This window comes from Ananas comosus, linkage group 3 (genome assembly GCF_001540865.1).
Source record: "Ananas comosus cultivar F153 linkage group 3, ASM154086v1, whole genome shotgun sequence".
In the NCBI taxonomy this organism is placed as follows: domain Eukaryota; kingdom Viridiplantae; phylum Streptophyta; class Magnoliopsida; order Poales; family Bromeliaceae; genus Ananas; species Ananas comosus.
In genome coordinates, this window is record NC_033623.1 from 2,723,835 (window position 1) to 2,748,641 (window position 24,807).

At 37.7% G+C, this 24,807-nt stretch overlaps 1 protein-coding gene across 1 annotated transcript; it reads left to right on the forward strand.

Moving 5' to 3' along the window:
* LOC109708133 (probable protein phosphatase 2C 30) lies at window positions 1,263-24,155 on the forward strand. Its single transcript, XM_020229747.1, has 3 exons — window positions 1,263-1,862; window positions 2,584-2,689; window positions 23,513-24,155. The coding sequence occupies exons 1-3, from the start codon at window positions 1,476-1,478 to the stop codon at window positions 23,860-23,862; spliced, it is 843 nt and encodes a 280-aa protein (XP_020085336.1). The 5' UTR covers window positions 1,263-1,475; the 3' UTR covers window positions 23,863-24,155.

A 24,807-nucleotide genomic window follows, 5' to 3' on the forward strand; every position in this document is an offset into this window, starting at 1 on the left:
GACTATTGACTAAACGTTTTAAATTGATGAAATTTAAACATAAAAGATTGAATATGAAAATCGTAAAAAATTCGTGTCGCGCAAATATGGAAAATTTTAAATTTATATGAGAGAGTACAAATAATTCCGATGCATTTAATCCGCAATTTTCAAAATGCACAAGCTCTATACAGTGTTCTTGAATTTTAGATACATTCATTCATTTTCATTATCTTGCATTAACTGCGGTGCACGAAGAGAACGTGTATACCCGGTGCATACAACAGTTTCTCCTCAGCGAGCATGACGCGTCATCTGGTACACGTGTCAGAAACTCGACACGTCGCGGTCGGTCCCGGGCAGCTCGGGCAGGGCTCGGCCCCCTGCCCGAGCAGCTCTCACGAGAAAAACAACAACAACGCCCATTTTTGATTTCAAAAAAATAAAAAAAGAAATTAAAAATCCCGAATATTTAGTTCCTTTTTTTTTTATTTATTTTTTTTCCGTTCGTCTCCTATAAAAAAACAAAAAGGAAAAAAAACCCCCTCTCGGAATGGACCTCTCCAACGCCTGGGATTACTGCTCCCAACCCCACCCTCCCAATAACCTGGTCGAGGACGATGGACGGCGGAGATGCGACGCGGACACGTGGGAGGGCGCCGGGCCGTTGATGGCGGACGGCGAGGCAGGCGACGCTTCCGTGAAATGCCGTGAGAACCGCCGCCGCAGGATCGAGATGCGGCGGTTCGCCACCGTCGCCGCCGGCGAGGAGAACCTCCGAAAGCGCGGCGATCCGGACGATCCCGACGCGCCGGACCCGGAGCCCGAGAAGCGGATCCGTACGGCGGCCGCGCGCGGCTCTCCACCTCCGCCGGCGCGCCGTCGGCCGTGGGCGGCATGTATTCGTCCTGTTCTTCGTTTCTCTTCTTCTTCGTCGTGTCGTCGTCGATGCTGGGCGCGATATCGTTGCCTCCGTCTCGTCGTCGGGGGGAGGGACGATCGCGCCGCGCCGGCCTCCGGATCGGGTTGTGCGATTTGGCGGATCCCGGCCGGCGTTCGTTCGGATCGGTTTCGTGTCGGTCGGTCGCGGGAGAATGGAGGACGCGTGTCCGTCCGGCCGGCTTCTTCCGGTTCCGGACGGCTCTCGCTCATTTTCTTCGCGTCTTCGACGTGCCACGGGCGGCCACAGTTATTCTCACCCGCATCCCCTCCCCGCCCCCCACCCCCCTTTCTCTCCTTCATTTTGAGTTTCTGGTAAAAGATGATGAAACGATCAAATCGAACTACCTTTTCATTCCTTAATTTATTTGCAGTTCCAACTCAAAATGATCAGCATCAATTATTCTCAGTATCGAATTTTTTAACATTTCATGTACCGTGTCATCATCTAGGCCATAAAATGATCTTCAATTCTCTTTCCTTATTTTTTTTTTGTTTTTCAAATTTTTTTATTTATAAATGATGTAACGCAGGTATCCGCGCTTTGTAAGGATCGGATGCACGTGCTACTGGCCGAGGAGCTCGCCGCAGTGACTGCAACTGCAACTGCAACTGCATCTGCATCTGCATCTGCATCTGCGGCGGTGGCATCGGCGTCATCGTCGTCGTCAGCGGGCAATTCGGAGCAGGACGCGCAGATGACGGAGGCGATCCGGCGGTGCTTCGGGCGCATGGACGAGCTGGCGATGACCGCCTGCGCGTGCGGCCGCCTGGGGTCGCCGCCGTGCCGGTGCGAGCGGTCCGGCATCAAATCCGACATCGTCGGCTCCACCGCCGTCGTCGCGCTCGTCTCCCGCAGCCGCCTCCTCGTCGCCAACTGCGGCGACTCCCGCGCCGTCCTCAGCCGCCGCGGCCGCGCCATCCCCCTCTCCGTCGACCACAAGGTAAATCAAATAACCAATTATTGTCAAATTAATCACCAAACTAACTAATTTTTTTACTTCAAACTAATAATTAACTTTAATTAATTACCAAATCATCATCATCATCCAATGAAGCGGCACTTATTCTCACCCCAAAAAGAGAAAAAAAACGAGACACAGAGAAAAATAATAAAAATAATAATAATAATAATAATAAAACATGCAGTGGCATTTTCCGTAATTTGCGGCAACTCGGGTCGCGCTTTCCCTCCGCTGCCCCTCGCCAAGGGACCACGCTCGCCCCAACCGCGCTCGCGTCGCGCCACGTGGTGAGACGCGTAGGGGGCAGGACGAAGAGATTCTGTTACGTAAGAGTTCCCCCCGTTCGAATGGGACACGTGTCACCCTCCCCTCGAAAGTCATAAAAGGCTAGTGGGACACGTGTAATCCATGAGGGACGCGTGGCGCGACGCGGTTGGCCGACGACTGCGTCCCTGTCCCCGTCGAGTCCTAGGAGAACGATGGGGACAAAAGTGGTCTCACCTCATTCAACTCCGCTTTTATGTGCTTAAAAAATTAATAAACCATAATAATAATAATAATATTTCTTTAGTCCGTTTGCTTGCTAATATTATATATACATACATGCTTCTGTTTATGGTTATACTTATAATTAACGTTACGCTTAAGCACAAGTATTGTTAACAACCAAAAAAAAAAAATGGGGTGAAAATGGTTACAGCCAGATCGGCCAGACGAATTGGCGAGGATCGAGGCGGCGGGCGGGCGGGTGATATATGTGAACGGGGCGCGCGTTCATGGGATCCTCGCGATGTCGCGGGCGTTAGGTACGCGCAATTTTTCGCCCTCATTCGCAGCTTAATACTGAATTTTTCTTCCTTTTAATCTCTACTTTGATGCTTTATCATGTTTACTGCAGTTAATTAAGTGCCTGTAAACTGAAACTTTGGGTTGTTGTAGTAATTAATGAAGTAGTAGTAGTAGTAGTAGTTGTTGTTGTCATTGGGAATTGATTGAGCGGCTTAATCCGCTGATATATGTGGCATTCATCCGTAGGATATGCGTTGAAGAAGTCAAATTACGGGTTTCCACTCGGGGAGTTGGGATTGGAGAGAAATTTTACCCTTTTTTCCATTTTACCGCTTTTATTCTTCTAGGTGAATCCATTTTCCCAGATTCTTACCAAATACAATATAAAGTAAAATAAAAATAAGAAACTAAATATCTTTTGGTTAATACATACAAACTCGATCAATTAAGGGAGTTATTCCAGTAGATGGAAAACACTTTCACGGGGTAGTTTGGGTTAAGTTTAATTCGCGGTCCCTTGCTTCAAGCTCATTTTCTTTTTTTTTTTCCTTTTTTCCGCGTGCGGTTGCGTGACCAATCAGTATCACCCGGGAATCAATTATGTAAAACTTGGTGGTTTGTGATTTTCCAGCCATAGTGTATATAAATCAAGTTATTTGGACTCAGCTTTAGGTTCTACTCTTCCTCTCCGATTGAACTCTCCAACATATGATAACTTATAGGACATCGCAAACTGTAATCTTTCCTTCCTTTGTTCAATTGTTCTTCTAACTATGTATCACGGATACTTCTATCAGCCTGATGTGTCCGACATCCGTGTCGGACACGTGTCCGATATGGATACTCTTTGGACGCGCGTTTAATATCGATTCATAGTGCAAATAATTTTAAAAAAGATATATGTATTTTTATTTTACTTTTTTTTATGCATTATAAATGTAAAATGATAAATATTCTAGTTTTTTGATAAATACATATAATTTTTTTTGAAAAATATTAATAAATTATGTATGGTGCAAAATTTTTTTTCTTAAAATATATGAATTATCAATAAAAATTTTACTAACTTTATTTATATGAGAAATATAACAATATTTTACCAAAATTAATATTTTATATATAATAAATATATATTAATAATATTATATTTTATTAGTGGTGTCCATATCGTATCCGTGTCCTAATTTTTTGAAAGCTGCTGAGTCATCATGTTCAAATTAACATGTCATGTCCCATATCCCGTGTCTTTTTTGTAACGCCTAGTTTTCTAGTAACATCTTAAAGAAGTCAAAGATCCTTAGCATGAATACTGGCCTGGCCTTGTAGGATTAAGTTATTAATTACTTCAATGTGCATATCTTTTCCCCATTTTACGAGTGATTCTCATGTATGCCAGAAGAATCATGGCGCCCATCATTTTTTCCGTCTTATGCCTCAATACCAAAGCTTTACACTGCGTTTGGATTGGGTACAAGAGGGGGGATAAGGGGGTTATCCTCCCTCTTGTGCCCAAATAAGAATTTCCGAACAAAAAAATGCCCTTGTTCCAGCTTATACTCACATTTTCATCTAAACTTACAAAAACTCATACTTGTACCTATCTCCGGAATAACTAGTTCCTGCTAATTTCCAAAACCAAACGAAGCCTTAGGGGGTGACCAGACTGATTCTATGACCAGACGGAGCCGCAGTTTGTGGTGGACAGAAACAGCTGATATTTTGTGAGATGGGATTTGGTGTGGATCGTATCAAGTTAAGTGAAATGTCTAATCCTGGACTAAATCGGATGCGTAGCAAAGTGTCATATCCCAAATAGTTAGTTCCACCCGAAAAAATGAGGAGGATTTCTGATCCATTATAGGTAATTAATCTAGGCTTAATCATCCTACAACCAACTGTTTTATATATACCCGACAAACTACTTGTGCCAGCGGTGTTTGGTTTGGTATGTTGTACAAAGACTTTATTGGCTACGTTATTAAAAGTCAACATAATGCTATATTAGGCAAGCTCAGTTCAGGTGAAAAATGCACTAACAAGATAAAAATTGTAAGGCTCAATTTCAACTGTTATTGGCTACGTTATTTTATTTGCATTAAGATTTGTAGTTGCAAAAAAAATATTCTTCTTTCCATATAAAGAATGACAAATGGTTGAAATTGAGCTTTCAAACTAATTTTGTTAGTGCACCCTTCATCTGTGCTGACCATGTTTAGATCCTTTCATTTATGCAGTTTCTAATGAGTTTTGTCTCGAAAAATTGGCGATCTTGAATTTGTAAGGTATATTTCGTGTTTAGACATGCACGTAAGTTGCAGCTTCATGACTTAAAATTGTCAGGCCGCTATATTAGTAAAGGTCGCAAGTGCCAATATGATGATGGGCAATATATTGTTTTATGTGGAGCTGGATTACCTTTACTTTCCATATGGAACAATTGGATCCATTCTAGCTTTGCTCAAGGCACCTAGTGTTTAGTTGACGAATTAGATTTATTACTGTAGAAACTTGTTCTCACTATCTAGCTAGCTGACCGACTGTACTTCAAAGCAAGTGGCAGAGGGCTTGGTAATTGATACTTCAGGTTCCAAATTCGAAGTCTAATTAATTCGCATGTTCAATTAAATTTATTTTTTTAGAAAAAATTAACGTAATAGTTAGCATGTTACCTTTTTCTCACAAAAAGATATCTAGCTAGCTTATTCTAAATGTTGAACCATTACTAGCCGAGTATATTTGCAAAACTACCTCATCATCTGCACATTAGGGTACGTTCTGAGGTGGTCTAGCATTTTCCTCGTACACCAGCTCACCAAAACAGCTGTTCATAATTTGACCACTTACCCATAACCTGGGGCCTATGCACGTGGGCTTTTTAGAAAAGAGATTTGATACCCAACCTGCTAGTTTTAAAGTAGTCCCCACGTACATCTCTTTCGTTACACTTTCTCTCCCACCTGGCAGTGTCTAGATACTTCATTTTTAATATGGCACCCTAGTCTTTTCAATAGAAAAGTTTGAAAAATGTCCATTAGCAGTAGAATCTTATGAGCATATATCCTGCTCTTATGTCATTCATGTTGGATTCATCATTAGGATTATGTCATTGTAATCTTTTATATTTGGAACTGTTAAATAAGTATTAAACATGTTTCTCTGTTGATTAATTTGAATCGCAATGGATGATTTGCTAGCAGAGATTATCAAGCACGTCTTCTTTACCTATTAATCACGAAATTCACATGTTAATGCACGCCACGTGTTGCTTCGAGATGAATGGCTGCCGCTGACACCGCAAGTTATAGGAAATTATTTATATGTTGAATGCGTATTATTTATCTAAGAAGATGATTCCTTAATAGGTCATTGTTGCCCCCATTAAGTATATTTTATTTGGTTTATACTTGGCACATGTACATGTGACGTGAATTTCGTAATGCATCAAACAACAAGTATTGTTGAATATCATTTAGTGTATTAGAAAGTGTAAATTCCACACTACATTTAACCTTGTCTGATTGATTCTCACTACTATATGGTGGATATGCAGCTCAAATTAGTTCTCCTTGCATTTGACACCTTTGTGTGCAATTTATGAGGTCAAAAGCTTTGGCCAATCCTTATGGTCTAGCAGGCCCAATTTATGGCGGCATTGATTCATTTTCAACTGTGAAAGTGGACCCATTGGATTATTTGTTCTGTGATTTCAATAAAGTATGGAGTTGAATCTCAAATTATCCTAGTAAGAAATAGGAAAATGCTACAAGAACACCCAGAAACAGGGTGCATAATATACACCCCCTTATCCTAGGATGTGTAAAACCTTTTGGATATTTAGTATTTAAAAAAAAAAAATGTCGAAGACAACGGCCCATTATGGGCCCTTGGATGACGGGATGTAAGATTTATACCCGCTTTTTTGGTGTACAGATAGTAATTCTCTAAGAAATAAGGATGACGACTTAGTCCTGAACATTTAGCAGAGTTTGTGTTTGGTACTTTTTAAAGCATGTATCGAACACCTTAAACTCTTTGTATTTTTTTTTTATAACCTTCCAGTAGGAAGTAAATTTCTCTACTGGTCCCTCGACTTTCATTAAGTTTTATGTTGGTCCTAGAACTTTTAAAGTTCAATAATTGCAACCCTGAATTTTTTTTGTTATTGTTTCGCTTTAGTCCTCTATTCATCTCTTTCTTCTTATTTAATAGTTTGTTTTCTAATTAGTGACAAAGTCGGAACTTAATGGTGTTATGATTGAAATATGAGATGGGATTATTGAAATGTAAGAAGGGACTAAGCATTGATAGATACCAGGTACTTGGATATATAGATTCACTAGAACTTTAAACTTTTCTTATAAGTAAGGTTTACAACACAAGTGAAACACTTTTAAAAGTTTAGGGTGTTGAATGTCGAAATTAAAAGTTCCAGAGCCTGGAATATGGCCGGGTGTAAATTTGGTCTCAATCTAAGGACATCTTTTTGCAGCTGTGTTGGGGTGTTGATTGTCGAACTTCAAAGTCCCAGGGCTTGGAATATGGGTGTCAATTTGGTTTCAATCTAAGGACATCCTTTGACAGCCGTGTTTGCTTACGCACGTCAAGGAATAATTATTCCTTTTAGGATTAAGTTGGACCAGTAGCAACCGAACTTTTAGTGTAGCTTCTGTCTGGCCCATGCACTGTTAATGCGTGCAAGGAATCCCAATTGAATTTATTTTGACTTACCAAAATATGCACTTAGGACCTATAGTTGCAGTCATTCGTATCTAATTTATATCTTATCATAATTCACACAAAATTATTACCACCCAAGTGAAGAAACAACTCATTGGCCCTTTACGATACCACCTTTTCTTAAAATGGAATAGCTAGCTTATGTTTTTAGAAGACTCACTGCCTTATATCTCTTGGAGAAACAGAGACTGAGCAATAGCGTGATCTTGTGCAAAATATTTAACATGATATGTATAGCCTACTAATTAGATGCAGGACAGTAGAGAAGTATAATGGGCTGGCTTAAAATAATCAGTCTTTATATAGACATATAAATAAAATGTTACTTAAACTGGAGCAATAGAATATAATTTTATAACTATCATGGACACTTGACAAGATGCAACATGACTGAACTTTGTCATGAATATTCCCTCCACAATATGTGGTAATAGGGATTGTTGATGCAATACACAGCCTATGCGTCATCGAAAAGCATCCGTCGCGTTGAGATGTGGACAATCTGAAGGACGGGAAGAAGGCACCAAATTTTCTAGCCAAAGGCAAGGTGCAGCCCCGAGGCCAATGTCAATAATAATTTGCAATGGCTGTGGTGTTTTCTTCAGCATGAGCAATATAAGTTGCAATGTCAGTATTTATGGAAGGAGTGCTTGGAGTATAAAAATGATAAATTTTGTATAATTCCTGCTCTTTTTTTTCACCTTTCTTTCACCTCTCAGTGCTTGATTTTATGAATTCCAGTAATTGACCTCCATCCAGTCACTAATCAAGCTCCTTTATCTCTTTTTGTCTTTCCTTTCCCCATCGCCTTCTCAGTAATTTGAAAAGAAAAGGGTCAGCGGAGATTATTATCTATTATTAAACAACACTACATCTTACAACAAGCCAACTAGATGGTTGGATGGATTTACACCCTCTTTAGCATGTGCCAAGTCATTAATTTGGGAGGACTTCCAACTTGAAAGTCTCCGTTTTTAGAAATATCAATAGTTAGGAAACACTAAATTGTGATTTAGATGGATTTCTAATCATTTCAAATGACTTGAATAAGTATATGAAAATCAAATAATTTGATGTTTGAACTTCCATAATTTGAGTTTACTAAAGTTACGAAAAAGTTTCTATCCAACGGTGAACGCCCTAATGAAAGAGCAGCGGCATGATAAATGAATTGGAAATTGAAATTTTAATTTATGATTTTTAGAAATCAAGTAATCAAATCACAGAAAACAAAAAAAACACTATATTAGATCAAACTAAAAAAATATTTTGCATCTCTTGACGTCTAGGTGGATTATTTTTCATTTCCATATACAAACCACAAAGGTTAAAATTCAAGATTTCAAGTTCACCTTGTGCCACTTAAGGCTTATGATTTATGGCACAGTTGATCTCATTGTCAATACTTATCGATTCGTTTTTCTGCAAATCTAGAAGTCTTCAAAGTCACCAAACGCAATTGCGAAAGTTGTGGACTTCAAAGATAGTGTTACTGGTGTAACGACCTGACTCGCTAGCAATAATAACTCATTGGGCCCAAACCATCAGCCCAAAATGCTTAAACCCAATTATTATTTCTAGCCTAATCAAGCTTATATACCCTCACATCTAGCCATAACTATTCGATGTGGGACTATTGGGGTGTCACAGATTCCACCTGTTTAGGCCCTGACGTCTTCGTTAGCCCTAAACACACATAGCCTAAGATTACTAGGTGATGTGAGACTTGTCTCGCTAGCCTTATCATTCTGACCCTGGCTTAGCCGAGACTCATCTCACACTTTCAGCTGGTGAACTGGTTTTGATGCCAAATGTAACGACCTGACTCATCACACTTTCAGCTGGTGAACCGATTTTGATACCAAATATAACGACCTGACTCACTAGTAATAATAATTCGTTGGGTCCAAACCGCCAGCCCAAAATGCTTAAACCTAGTTATTATGTCTTATCCTAATCAAGCTTATATACCCCTACATCTAGCCATAACTATCCGATGTGGGACTATTGGGGTGTCACAACTAGTCCTAGGAGAAGTTTGATAGCAGAGAATACGTATGAAGAAAGAAGTCCAAGCAGGGAGCATGAGCAAGATGAAAATTTTCAACTTTCGTATGCACAAATTCTCAAAGAAGAAACCTTTTAAAGTAAAATTATGAGGTACAACTACGACCCTTTAGTGCTCTCATGCAAACACTTTTTTTGGTTGTATTTGATTTGTGGCAGAAGTCTATATTTTATTTTCTTTTCTTAATTTTCTCTTAGAAACTTGAATCTTATTCCATAGATTGTTGTCCTAGTTGGCACAATCTGGCACGATTGCCATTTGTTGTCGGTGTTGCTTATTTCGATAAGTCAGTGTCGCTTGTGACGCCCTACTTCCTAGGAGGTCACCTATCTTAGAACTACTCTAGCCCAAGCACGTGTTTAACTTTCTTAACCTCTTGGGCTAGTTACCACCCAAAATGCTATATTTGGGTTACAAAGTTTAGCTTTATTATATTTCATATATAGGACTACTGCAAATTTTAGGAATGTCACGTTTCTTCCCCTGTTAAGTCTTGACATTGTTGTCAAGCTCGAGCACACTAACAACACCAGACAATGTGAGACTGGTCTCACTAGCTTTAGGTGACCTTGTGGGAAGCCGCGCTCCACCCATAATGGTCGTCAACGTGGAGCTATGCTCTACCCGCTGTATGATTCTAACTCAGCCAAGACACATCTCACACTTTCGGTTGGTAATTGGCTCTTATACCAACTATGACGCCCCATTTCCTAAAGGGTCACCCATTCTAGGATTATTCTAGTTGCAGCACGCTCAACTCTTTTAATATTTTGGGCTAGCTGCCGTCCAAAATGTTATACCAGGTAAAGAAGTTTTAGTCCTATTATATCTTATATATTGAACTATTCCAAATCCTAAAGGTGCCACACAGCTTGTGCTGCCTGTGCAACTTATGCCAAACATATACAATGGAGTATAAATGGAATGTGTATTGAGACATGTTGGAGGCATGCTGGCGTACTATGTCATGCTGATAGTGTATTATGGCATGTCCCATGCTAGTGGCATGCCTAGCATCGAAATAATTGTCTCATTCAAATCATTTTTCCGTTTTTTAGAAATATCAATAGTCAGGAAATATTAATAGCTGCAATCTGGATGGATTTCTAATCATTTGGAACAACGTAAGTATAAGAAAATTAAATAATTTGAGGTCGGAATTTTTCATGATTTGAGTTTGTTAAAGTTAAAAAAAATTCTATCCAAAATCAACCTTCCTAATAAAAAAAAAATCAACATGCTAAATGCACTGAATTACAATTTTAATTTTGAAGATCAAATAATTAAACCTCAAAAAGTAAAAAACATGATATCACATTGAACTTAAAAAACTAAGAAATATTTTGTATCTAATTAAAACTCAAAGAGTTCAAGTTCACTTTGTGCCGCTTAAGGGCTAACATGGTTGATCTCATTATCGATGCTTATCAATTTGTGCTCAATAAGTTTGTGCTGTAGTCATGCACAAAGCATAGCCTCCGTGCTAACAAAGCGGATCACGAATTGGATGCTTCCTGTGAATCTATAAAATCTTCGAAGATACCTGATGAGAACGAGAAAGTAATGGATTTCTAAGATAGTGTTACTGGTACTAGGAGAAGTTCGATAGCGGAGAATTAGGATGGACAAAGATGTAAGTCCATGCAAGGAGCATGCATGATGAAAATTTTTTCAACTTTTGTATGCACCAACTCTCAAAGATGGGACCTTCTTAAACCAAACTATATAATTGTTACATTGAATATGTATATGGCTATGGCACGTTAGCAGTTTCATGCACCTTTTCTTTTCTTTTGTTTTTGTTGTATTTGAATTTTAGCTAAATCTATATTTTATTTTCCCTCCTTATTCTTCTCCAAGAAATTTGAATTTAATTCCAAAGATTATCGTGCCAGTTGGCTGGTGTTGCATGAATGCCATGTGTTGCTAGAGTTGCTTTTTTCGATAAGTTGGTGTAGCTTGTGCTGCCTGTGCTGCTCATGCCAAACATATTAAATGGAGTATAAATGAAGTGTGTATCGAGACGTGCGGGGTGCTATGTCATACTGATAGTATATGGTGCACATCCCATGCTAGTGCATGGTAATAATAGTCTCATTCAAATCGTAAGTCTTTGTTTTTAGAATTATCAATAGTTAGGTATATGGATTTCTAATCATTTCGAATGACTTGAATAAGTATAAGAGAATCAAATAATTTGAGTTTGGAACTTCCACGATTTGAGTTTATTAAAGAAAAATTATCTATCCAAAAGTAACCTTCCTAATAATCAAAAAATCGTCATGCAAATGCAATGGAAATTGAAATTTTAACGTAAAATATGTTTTGGAGATTAAATAATCAAATCATAGAAAGAAAAAATCGCGAAACCATATCAAACTAAACAAATACAAAAATATTTTGCATCTCTTGACATCCTAGTGAATCATTTTTATTTCTATATATGAATTCTAAGAATTTATAACTCAGAGTGCAAGTCCATGCATGGAGGATGAGCAAGATGGAAATTTTCTCTACTTTTGTATTCACTACCTCTCAAAGACGGAACTTTCTTAAAATAAACTATATCGTTGTTACACCTGAATATGGTATATGGCTATGGCACTTTAATAGCCTCATACACTTTTTTCCTTTTTTTTTTGTTGTGTTTGAATTGTAGCCAAAATCTGTTTTGTTTCCTTTCGTTAATCTTCTCCAATAAATTTGAATTTTATTCCAAATGTTGTGCCGGTTGGCATAATCTTGCATGGCTGCCATGTGTTGCTATTGTTGCTTATCTGGTGTCGCTTGTGCTACCTATATTGCTTGTGATAAGCATGTTAAATAGAGTATAAATCGAGTGCGTTTTGAGAAGTGTCGGCATGCTATGTCTTGCTGATAGTATATGATGGCACGTCCTATACTAGTGCATGGTAATAACGATCTCATTCAAATCGTAAGTCTCTATTTTTGATAGATTGTAATAACCATCTTATTCAAATTGTGTCTTCGTTTTTACAAATATCAATACTTAGGAAACACTAGAAGTTTTGATTTCGATGGATTTCTAATCATTTGGAATGACTTGAATAAGTATAAGAAAATCAAATAATGTGATCCATGATTTTGAGTTTATTAAGGTTAAGAAAAAAATTATCTACCCAAAAGCAACCTTCCTAATAAAAGAAAATCGAATTGGAATTTTAAATTTAAAATAATTTTTGGAGATAAATCATAGAAAGCAAAAAACCATGATATCACATCAAACTAAAAAAGCCTAAAAAAATATTTTGCATCTTTTGACATCTTAGTGGACCATTTTTCATTTCTATATGCAAACCCCAAAAATTTGAACTCAAAGAGTTCAAGTCCATGCGAGCATGAGAAAGATGAGAATTTTTTCAACTTTTGTATGCGCAAACCCTCAAAGATGGAAAATTCTTAAAGTAACTATATAGTTGGTACACCTACTTTTGACGAATAGGGCGGTCTCCCGATCGGCATATGGTGTATGACTATAGCACTTTAGTGGTCCCATACACTTTCTTTCCTTTTTTTTGTTGTGTTTGAATTGGTGCCAAAATCTAGTTTTTGTTCTCTCCTTAATCTTCTCCAAGAAATTTGAATCTTATTCCAAGGATTGTTGTGCTAGTGGCATAGGCTTGCATAGTTGCAATGTGCTGCTAGTGTTTCTTATTTTGATACATTAGCGCCACTTGTGCCACCCGTGCTACTTGTGCTAAACATATAACATCAAGTATAAATCATATATCAAGATGTGCAGAAGATGGGAGCTCTAATTCCATGCTTGATTTGCCGGTTCTTCGTCCGAGTGGCCCTCTAAGGGTCCAGATAGTTTCCCACCTCTCTCCTCTTCCTTACTAAAATAGTGTTTTGAATGGCATAATGTCTTGTTGATAGTATATGATGGCACGTCCCATGCTAGTGAATGATAATAACAGTCCCATTTAAATGGTAATAATTGTCTCATTCAAAACGTAAGCCTTCGTTTTTAGAAATAACAATAATTAGGAAAGATTAGTTGTTGTGATTTAGATGGATTTCTAATCATATGAAATGCCTTGAATAAGTATAAGAAAATCAAATAATTTGAGGTTGGAACTTCCATGATTTGAATTTGTTAAAGCTAAGAAAAACTTATTTATCCAAAGGCATGCGTCGTAATAAAAGAAAATCGGGATGCTAAATGCATAGGTAATTGAAATTTTAATTTTAAATGATTTTTGGAGATCATATAATCAAATCACAGAAAGCAAAAAGCATGATATCACAACTAAAAAAAACTAAAAAAATATATTGCATCTCTTGACCTGTTAGTGGATACTTCTATTTCTAAAGAGTTCAAGTTCACCCTGTACCGCTTTAGGCTTAATGACTTGTGGCACGGTTGATCTCATTGTTGATGCTTATTGACTCGTGCTCAATAAGCTTGTGTTGTAACTGTGCATGAGCCCAGCCTCTATGCTCATCTAACGGGAGTCTATCACTAATTGGCTGCTTCCTATGAGTTTATAAAATCTTCATTGATACCTGACACAAACAAGAAAATTGTGGACTTCTACGATGGTGTTGCTAGTCTTAGGAGAAGTTCGATAGAGGAGAATTTTGATAGAGAAAGAAGTCCATACATGGAGCATGAGCATTCAACTTCTGTATGCAAATTCTTAAGGACGAAACTTTCTTAAAGTAAACTGTATAATCGTTGCAACTAATTATGAGGTATTGCTATGGCATATTAGCGGAAGAATATTCAATAGGTAGCTCCACAACGGCACCTTGCTGAGGAGCCCTCGATCTGTTGCCATGTGTCAGTTTTGCCTCTATCCAATGGTTATAATCATCCCTTGTAGGTTTCTTTTGGGGTTTTAGTATTAAAAAACACCCCATGAACACTTGGATAGAGACAAAACTAACATGTGGTAGCAGATCGCGGGCTTCCCAACGACACGTCATTGGGGAGCTCTCTACTGAAGTTTTATCCCAAGGGCTTCCCAATGACATCTCGTTAGGGAGCTCCCTATTGAAGTTTAATCCTACTTTAGGGGTCTCATGCATACTTTCTTTTTTTTGTTGTATTTGAATCTATATTTTGTTTTCTTTTTTTATTCCTTACCAAGAATTTTAAATCTTCTTCCAAGAATTGTCATGCCAATTGGCATAGTCTGGCATGGTCACGATATATGCCAATATTGCTTATTTTGGTAAGTCGGTGCTGTTTGTGCTGCATGTGCCGCTTGTGTGAAACATATATAATAGTTTATAAATAGCATATCGAGACGTGCCAACGTGGAATGTTATGCTAATAGTATCTGATAGCATATCCCATGCTGGTGGCATGGTAACAAGGATTTAAGTGCCGTTGCATGAGGTCATGCTGGAAACTTGTCGGTACGGTATGGCATGGTGCGTGTCGGGCCGTGCCGATGAGTGCTGGTCACAAAAAGTATATGTGTGCCGACATGTAATGGCATGAAATATTTATTTTCTTCAGTAGCAAAATATGCAAATTATTTATTATATATTTTTATCAAATCTTTTGAACTTTGTTAAGAAAATTACCTGCTAATTGGAAGAATAGAGGGTTTTGAGTTGTGCCATCGCTACGGGGACTGTATCGTGCCTATATCTTGCTGGCACGATACGGCACGGTGGATACGGCCGTTGCTGATGGGCACTTTAATCCTTGCATGGTAATAACAGCCTCACTCAAATCGATTAGAATCTTCCTATTGTATTTGAAATAAAGTTATTTTTGTGACAAATTAACTTGGTAAAAAATTAATTTGTTATTAATTAAATATTTTAATAAATTTTGTTGATAAATCCTATGGTAAACTTAGTTTTTAAATATGTCCCTCCTCAACTATAACTTTTACGCATTTGTCCTTCAAAAATTTTTGTTGCAAATACCTTTCCACCACCACAAAAAAAACTTTTATAGCATATATTCTGTAATTATAACTTTGTTAATTCATTAATTGATCGTTGAGAATAATTGTTCCATAATTACTCATGTAACTTTTACTTGTCTTGAGTGTAGGGGTGGAAACGAGCCGAGCTCGAGCGAGCTTATCTCGGCTCAAATTCGGCTTGAAATTAATTTCGAGCCTAAATTTAAGCTCAAGCTTGGATTGAAATTAATTCGAGCCGAGCTCAGACGCGAGCTAATTTCGAGTCGAGCGAGCTCGAGCCCTAAAGAGCCGCTTGAAATTCTAACATCATCGATCAATAGTTTAATTTGTATAGAACATTACTCTATAATAGTTCAAAGCACAAAATATTTATGAAATATAGTTATTATAATATGAAAAAAAAAAAATTTATGAGTTGAGATATCTAATCTTTTCCGCTCACATGTTTTTTCTTTCGCCTTCAATCTACATTTATTCATTTTCATTTATGCAATCAAAAATAAATAAATTATATAGATAAATATTGGATTAAATATCCAATCATATATAATAACATTAAAATTTTATATGAATAATAATTTTTACTTAAAAAATATTCTGTATATTTTCTCAAGCAGTACAATTAACAGCAAAGGTAGGCAACGGCGGTATATGCTGTTACTTGGTAACTTGGAGGGCTTTCGCTGGCCACTTAGGGGAGAGACAGAAAAAGGCAAGAGAGAAACATATTGAAATTTAGAGCTCTGTGAAAGAAAGAAGAAAGGGAAATGTATAATTTAGTGAAAATTTTGCTCTTTTATTTGTCTATTGGGTTTGTTTTATGGCCAACAACATTGGCCAATTTTAACTAAACTCAGATTATTTCACTCAGCCTATATATAATTAAAATATAAATTATTTATATATTTTTTAATTATATATATATATATATATATATACTATATATATTATAATAATATATTGTAGAACTATATACTATCGAAAATATAGAGTTGTATTGATATTTTCAAAATGTTTGACCCATTGATATAGAATTGTATGGTTGGGATGATTGCAGTTCCCCTAGAATTAATTAAATTCCTAGGATTGAAGTGGTCCTTACAAGATAATAATATATTAATCAAAGATAAAAATGATTAAGGGGTTGATCTAAGAATAAAAAAATCTGAAGTACCGGGATTCTCGTATACTTTGATAGGATAGGTAGCCTCTACTATAGTATAAATATATAATTATCGAGATTTTTCGAAGCTTTTTGAGCGAGCCTAATTCGAACGAGCGAGCTTACCTTGGCTCAAATTCGGCTTGAAATTAATTTCGAGCCTAAATTTAAGCTCAAGCTTGGATTGAAATTAATTCGAGCCGAGCTCGAGCGAGCCAAATATCGAGTCGAACGCGAGTCAAACGCGAGCCGGCTCGCTCATTTGCCAGCCCTACTTGAGTGGCACCTTCACTTATACGAGATTACTAAAGAAGTATACAGTTCTCCTTGTAAACATACTACGCTATTCAATACTTCTATTATTAAATATCGTGATTAAATAATAATTATAAATAACTCATCTAATTTCACCATGCCTTAAATTATATAATCAATCCAATCATGTTGACTGATATGGTGTTTATAATTGTTCAGACCGAGTTGCATGAAAAATGCTATCACTGTATCTAGTGTGGCAGATTCGACGTTGTGTAGTCAAATATTTTTAGCCATTATCTAATATAGTCATGTAGTGTAGGCATAAGCCTATGAATAGGAGTTAAAGTTGAACACCCAATCATACCATAGTGCCCTTCCGAGGAGAGAGTGTTTAAATCTATGTTGCACAGATATGGATACGACACGACATGGATATGATGATACGACAATTCCTAAAAGCTCAAGGATACGATACGCAGGGTATATTTGAATAAAATATTACTTTAAATATATTTTAATATATGTTGATAATATGTGATGATATATCGAGGACAAAAAGGATATCTGGATTATATTACGGAGTATATATTGATATACATTAGCTAGTATAATTATTCTTGATTTGTTCGTTAAAAAAGATAATCATTCGCATGACACTATATTTGCACAAACTAGGTAATTAGCTATTCATATATGTATGTTTTATTAGGTTTTATTATATAAAATAGTAATAAAAGAAAATATGCTAACACTTGAATGGAAGAAGAAAAAATCATTCTCCATGGCCTTTGTTAATTAGTGCTAGGTTGGCAAATTAGATAAAATAAAGTAAAAGCTAAGCCGTAAAAGACTGAACCATAGCTTAGTACTATGTCGAGATGGAGCGAGAGTGGGCGCCTTCAACTATCCAAGAGTTAAAAAGATAGAAGAAATGACAAATTGAAGAAAGATTGTCATTTTTCTCACTCTTTTTCTTATTTTCAATGGGTTGGGATGTGGGCCTTTTGAAAAATTTTGAGTTCCTATCATTTTAAATCAAAAAACACGACCATATCCCCCTATATCTCTTTGTATCCATCATGTATCCGAGCCATATCCACTATTTTTTTATTTTTTAAAAACGTCAGATACTTCATTCCGATATCTGACACGTATCGGGCACGTATGGACATGTATCGGTATCCGATACGTGTCTGATACGAGAACGATGTGAAATTTGAAGTATTAGTGCTTCATAGTATACAGTAACATCTTGAGTAAGGAATTAGGGTTCTTGCACACAATCCTGTGGCATAAAACTAGTTATTGACAAGCACAATCCATATGATCTTTCTCATAACTAATCAAGCTCAACATGCTTGTTTTCCAACAAATACTTGGAGACTTGCTCTAATGGTTTTAGCGCTAGGGATTCTTTACCCAAATAAGGTAAAGGAAAATGTTACCTATACATCGTATTTGGGATGCATATCTTCTTTCTTTTTTTTTGAGGAATGGGTAGCTTGCTATTGCTTCATTCATTAAGAAGATGAATTAAGCTACAAAGTGGGATAGTTGGGCCTCAACGAGACGAAAAAAAAAAAAAACGAAGGAAGAGACATGCACTCGCTCTACACATAGAACGCTTTCCAGAGCGAAAGAAACGAGCGAAAGGTTGAGAGTAGCNTATTAGTGCTTCATAGTATACAGTAACGTCTTGAGTAAGGAATTAGGGTTTTTGCACACAATCCTGTGGCATAAAACTAGTTATTGACAAGCACAATCCATGTGATCTTTCTCATAACTAATCAAGCTCAACATGCTTGTTTTCCAACAAATACTTGGAGACTTGCTCTAATGGTTTTAGCGCTAGGGATTCTTTACCCAAAAAATGCTACCTATACATCGTATTTGGGATGCATATCTTCTTCTTTTTTTTTTCGAGGAATGGGTAGCTTGCTACCGCTTCATTCACTAAGAAGATGAATTAAGCTACAAAGTGAGGTAGTTGGGCCTCAACGAGACGAAAAAAAAAAAAAACGAAGGAAGAGACATGCACTCGCTCTACACACAGAACGCTTTCTAGAGCGAAAGAAAGGAGCGGAAGGTTGAGAGTAGCTGGCTCAGGGTTGCCTTTCGCTTCTCGAAAATTCTTTTGTTACGCTCCAGCCAGATAGTCCACCATAGGGAGGCGATTGTAGTTAACTCCAGTCGCCCAAAGGCGCCAGGTTTAGAACTGCTTAAATCCCAAAGACTATACACAGAGAGGTAATTTTGTAAAACTCTCTTGTCCAAAAGCTGACCTTCCAACATGGATTTGGTAAAGTCACACCCTACAAAATGATGATCTACTGTCTCAGCCATCGTTCGACAGAAGATGCAATTCTCTTCCCCCTGCTAGCCCCTTTTTCGCAGGTTATCTGCCGTTAGAACCCTACGTTTGAGAACTGTCCAGATGAAAATTTTCACTTTCAAAGGTACTTTAATAGACCACAATCGAGTATAACTTTTGTCTATCACTCCACCATCTTGCAGGAAGTTATACAAGGATTTAACTAAAAAAATATCAGAATGAGCCCATCGCCATCTAACGACATCAAGATCACTGTTGGGCACCGTATCTGAAACCTTCTCCTTTAGCTTCAAAAATAGTTCTCTCTCCTGTACCGAGCGTGGGGTAAAACCGCACAGGATCTTGCGCCACTTCCAACCACCTTCGTCGAAACATGCCTTCACCGAATAGGATTTGTTTAGCACATTACCAAAAATTCTAGGGAATTGGGACTGGAGTGAAATCTGACCACACCAAATGTCCGACCAAAAATTTACTCTTCTTCTATCCCCAATCGAGAAAGAAATTCCACATTTGAATACCTCCCTAGTCCTTAAGACATTCCGCCACCATTGCGAGGATGGTCTGAATGAGGCTCCTCTTTTAGCGGACGTTTTCTGGAGTAGTACAGTCCTTCAATGAGGGGGCCCCACAAATGGTTCCTGTCAGAGAGGAATCTCCACCATCATTTCTCCAAAAGAGCCATATTCATACTCTCCAGGTCCTTGACCCCTAAAACCCTCCCCGTTCTCTATTCCTACATACCGCCTTCCATTGGACCAGACAGTGTCCCCCGGCGATAGTAGTCCCCCTTTTCCAAAAAAAAGCTCTCCTTAGTGCTTCGATACGGCATAAAACCCATTTGGGTGCTCTGAACACCGAGAAATAATAAAGAGGCAAATTCAATAGGACCGAGTTCACAAGCACCGGTCTACCCCTTTGGGAAAGCAGTTTTAGTTTGCCACTCCTCGATTCGCTTTTCAATTTTACCGATAATAGGCCACCAGTCCTCCTTCGTAAGGCGTCTCACTGAAAGTGGGAGACCAAGGTAACGAAACGGGAAGGATCCCCGCTTGCATCCTAAAATGTCGGCCAACCTGTCCCCAGAGTAGGTCCCTCTACCCAGGTAGAACAATTCAGACTTAGACCTATTAATCTTCAGCCCGGAAGCCCACTCAAACAGTTGCCACAAGAACCGTAGGTTTCGCACCTGTCTCTCTCTTCAGCTTCGCAGGAAAAAATGATATTATCAACATATTGACTGATGGCAACCTTGCTTTCACTAGTCGGGCCTACCCCTTTTAGTAAGTAATTGCAAACTGCTCTCGTTGTCAGTCTCGCCAAACCTTCTGCCACCTAAAGGAAAAGAAAAGGAGACAAAGGATCTCCCTGGCATAATCCTCTACGCGTTTTGATCTCTTTAGAAGGGGTCCTGTTAACTAAAATAGCCACTTTAGCGTTGGAAATGCATTTCTCAATCCATCCACACCACATTTCATTGGCCCCTAGCCACTGCATGATCTTTCGCAAAAAATCCCATTTCACTCTATCGTAAGCCTTCTCAAAATCAGTTTTAATTCCAACACTCTCCTCTCCTACATATGAGCTCCAGCTAACCACTTCACTAGCCGTAACGAAAGAGTCCAGTATCAGTCGGCCTTTTAAGAAAGCGACCTGAGTAGGGGAAATAATATCTTTCATAACGCCTTCGAGTCTATTTGAAAGAACCTTGGAGATGATCTTGGGAACCCCATTGATAAGACTGATAGGCCTAAAGTCGCTTGCAGATTTGGCATCCTCTTTCTTAGGAACCAAACAGATGTAGGCGTAATCCAAAGGTCCAAGATTAAAATTGCAGTCAAACAAGTCTAGAAAGATAATAAAGAGGTCGGCTGTAATCACATCCAAGAATTTCTGATAGAACCTTAGATTAAACCCATCCGGTCCTAGAGCCTTGTCACCGCCTAGCTGAAAGGTGGCTTTTCTGATCTCCTCCTCGTCGAAGGGTGCCGTAAGCAGCTCCGAACTCAGGACCTATCTATCATGAAATAAATCGCTCCAATCTCCAAAAGTAGAGGTACTGGGGTTGTTCAGGGCGAAGATGTCTTTGAATTTAGTATAAAAATAGTCCCTTTTTTCTTCCTCCCTAAAGATTCTTCTACTGTCGTCCTTCGCCAAGTCAATAAAGTTTTGTCTTCTTCTTCCATTAGCCGCCGAGTGGAAAAATTTAGTATTGCCGTCACCTTCTTTCAACCAATGCTGCTTGGCTCTAGTCTTCCACAAAATCTTCTCTTCTGCCACTATAGTCAACAGTTGTTTCTTGAGTTGTTTTCGTTTTTCTTGTTGTTGTGAGTCAAGGCGACGACGTTCCTCCAAAATGTCTAGCTTTTGTATCTCTTACACCGGACCTATCTGATGGGTGGGGTGTTTTCCCCGGTGGAGAAACCCCATCCATTGGATATATGGCATGTAGGATTTACACCCATTTTGGGTGTATGTGTAGAGCATTGCTCTAAGATAAGTGTTGTACATAATGATCTCCCCAGATTATCATTGGGCTTGTGATATTTTTTGACTATGAGCTATATGAGAATCATGTATAAAATTGTACATGCTAAATTACACTTTGGTCCTCAAACTATGAGGCGCGTGATATTTTGATCCTCAAACTTCAATTTGTTGCAATTTCTAGCCCGAACTTTCTTAATTGTTTCAATCGAGTCCCACAACCCAATTTCGTTAACTAAATACTTACTAATTGCTAGTGTGGAACAATGGAAGTGATATGCTAGTGTTGTAATTGATGACACGACAATGATTAAGATGTCACATCACTTCTACTTCAGCAACACCTCAATATTAGTCAGCTAAATTAATTTGTGGGAATTGATTGTAACAATTTAGAAAGTTCGAGCTAGAAATGACAACAAATTAAAGTTGTGGACCAAAGTGTTATATGCCTTATAGTTTCAGACCAAAAGTGTAATTTAGCCTATTATGTAAAATGTCAAATTTATAGTATACTGAAAGAGATGTCTTTCTAATGTGGATTTCATAAACAAACTTGTGGAAAACATAGCACAAAGAAGTAATGTTTGTGATAAAAAGAAATAACTCTTTTGTTATTAAGAATAAATGAACTTTCCTAAATAGGTGTCAGTGATTGGCTTTTAATGCGTACAACTAATACCTGATTTTTTTTTTTTTTTTTTCCAAAGAGATGCGCGACTATGGATTAAATTGGAAATGTGATCAATAGAACTCATTGCAAATAAAAAATCATCTCAACTGTAAATTCAATTCTTGGAATTAACTAAATGGCAAATCAATATAATTTTGTCTTATTTGCGACAAAATAGTGTGTAAAGAAGTTGTCATCAAGGTCCAGAGTTGGTCATTCATGCATTGATGGAGATTTTTTAGTCCTCCTAGCTGTGTAAGTAGAAGTCAAGGAAAGAAAGTTGTCAAGCAGAAAATACAATCAGAATTGAAGAAGAAACCGGAAATCTGAAAATAGTATTACTGAAATCTTTTTGGAATGGATAAGTTTTACTCGGTTTCAGGGAAAACTTGTTCCAAAATCAAGCAGTTATGTGCCAATCAAAACCCTGAAAGCAAGCCGGCTATAACTGAGAAATATAGATTGAAAAGTTCTGTTTTGCACTGTTTTGGTTTCTTCGCACAAACCTAGCTGGATTGCGGCTAGCTCAAATTTGCTTAGATTGTACAATAACGGAATGAAGCATGCATTTTCCAGATTTTCAAGCAGTGAATGAAGCATGCTTTCGAGATTTCCGAAGGAAGAATTTGCAGCGGAACGAAACGGTATAGTTTATAGAAGTATTACAAGTGGAGAAGATACGAACTATTGTATCACACAACAAAACACAAATGGTCATGGAAGCACTCACAGGCTAAAACAATCAAGTAAATGCTGTTGCATCTTTATTAGCATAATTGGTTTCTGTGTGTGGTAAACCTTCTTATTGAAGAAGTTTTAAACAACAAACATAAATGAAAGGGTTATTAGAATTTCAGTGGGGAAAATTGCTTATACATGAAAGCGGACCTATTAGCGCCACTCATTACTGTTATCTAAAAATTTTGTTCCATTCTATGCGATAATATGAACCATAAATTAGAGTTAAACTAGGGGGTTATAGTGGGCCAGTTATTTATCAATTTCGTAAACTCAAGGAAACAAAATCTGCATCTGGCGAAGCTGACTCGAACGCGACCAGTATAAGCAGTTTTTTTTTTTTTTTTTAACTGCATTACAATTTGTTTACTATGTTATAATTATGAATTGTCCTATTGGGGGTATTGTTCATCTATATAATTTCGCCTTTGAATTATTAAACTACTTAAAGCCATTCCTCCTTGTTGTCTTAGGAGACAAGTACTTAAAACCTGAGGTAATATCTGACCCGGAGATAAAAGTAGTGGAGAGAACCGCGGAAGATGAGTTCATAATACTCGCCAGTGACGGGCTGTGGGATGTTCTGTCCAACGAACTGGCATGCGACGTGGCGCGGCGGTGCTTTGAGGAAGCTGATCCTGCTAGGGAGATCGCGCCTCTTCATACCGGTATCGACCTCAACGTAACGGGCGACGAGGAAGAGGAGAACCCAGAGTCGGAGGCGAATTGCCACCTGGCGGCAGCGCTACTCGCCCGGCTCGCACTCGGGAGGAAGAGCAGTGACAACATAAGTGTCATTGTGGTTGATCTGAGAAGGGTGTAAGAGAGGGAGGGGAAGTCTGCTGCAGAGTTAGTTTTAGTTGGCTTTTAGAAATTTTCTTTGCTTTTCATAGTTGAGTTTATGAAAATGGAAGCTTAATGGAACAGGAGCAACATGTACATAGGTGATAGTGCAAGAAATTTGTTTAAGGCAAGGTCTTTTTCTTTTTTTTTTTCTTTTTTATGGGCTTTTGGTTTACTATATTTTGAAAGGTGAAAATGTAGGGAAACCTCCCTCAACTAGTGACCATCTTGGTTTTCGTTTTTCTTTTAATTGATCTTTAAGTTTTTTGTTCATTTGATTCTTCTAGGAGTAATTGGTTTCACAACTTTATTTTCTGTTGACAAAGTACTATTAAAAAAAAATAGAGGTGTTTGAGTTTTCAAATTTGCCAATTGTTGAATCTGTTAGGTATCTAAATATGTAAATTGCCCAATTGGAGTTAGTTGAGGCTTTCAATATGTAAAATTAGGTACCTCTCCTATGTTTTTCAATTTCTTGAGGTTCACTTTTTTTTTTTTTTGGTTCCAACACTGTATCTGAGCCACATATTAATAGCATTTTTTTTTAATCTAACTTATCTTCATTTATTTCAATGAGAAAGGGTATTTGATCATAAAATATTGTTAGATAAACCAAATGATAAGTAATGTTTGATATAAATTTTAGGGGCTTTTGTCTATATATACTGTATTATTGTTCAAAATGTTTATTTACCCATGGTTTTTTAAAAAAATTTCCTTTCAAATTTCAAATCCTATTAGTAAGTTCGTAACGGCATAGATATATTTGAAAGAACTTTTTGAAGCTAGAAAGAGTATTTGGTCGATCAAGAATAAATTAGATATTTTTGAAGTTTTGAAGGGCATATTTGATATTATCTCGCGTATGCGTGTGTGTGTGCGTGTGCAGTTTGAACAGCAGTAGTTGCATTCAAATCATCAAACC

Excerpts from the sequence above, each read along its gene's own strand:
- LOC109708133 (XM_020229747.1), top strand. The coding sequence starts at position 1,476 with ATGCACGTGCTACTGGCCGAGGAGCTCGCCGCAGTGACTGCAACTGCA. Across the intron at positions 1,863-2,583 it reads CCCTCTCCGTCGACCACAAG|CCAGATCGGCCAGACGAATT; the intron begins GTAAATCAAATA and ends AAATGGTTACAG. Across the intron at positions 2,690-23,512 it reads CGCGATGTCGCGGGCGTTAG|GAGACAAGTACTTAAAACCT; the intron begins GTACGCGCAATT and ends TTGTTGTCTTAG.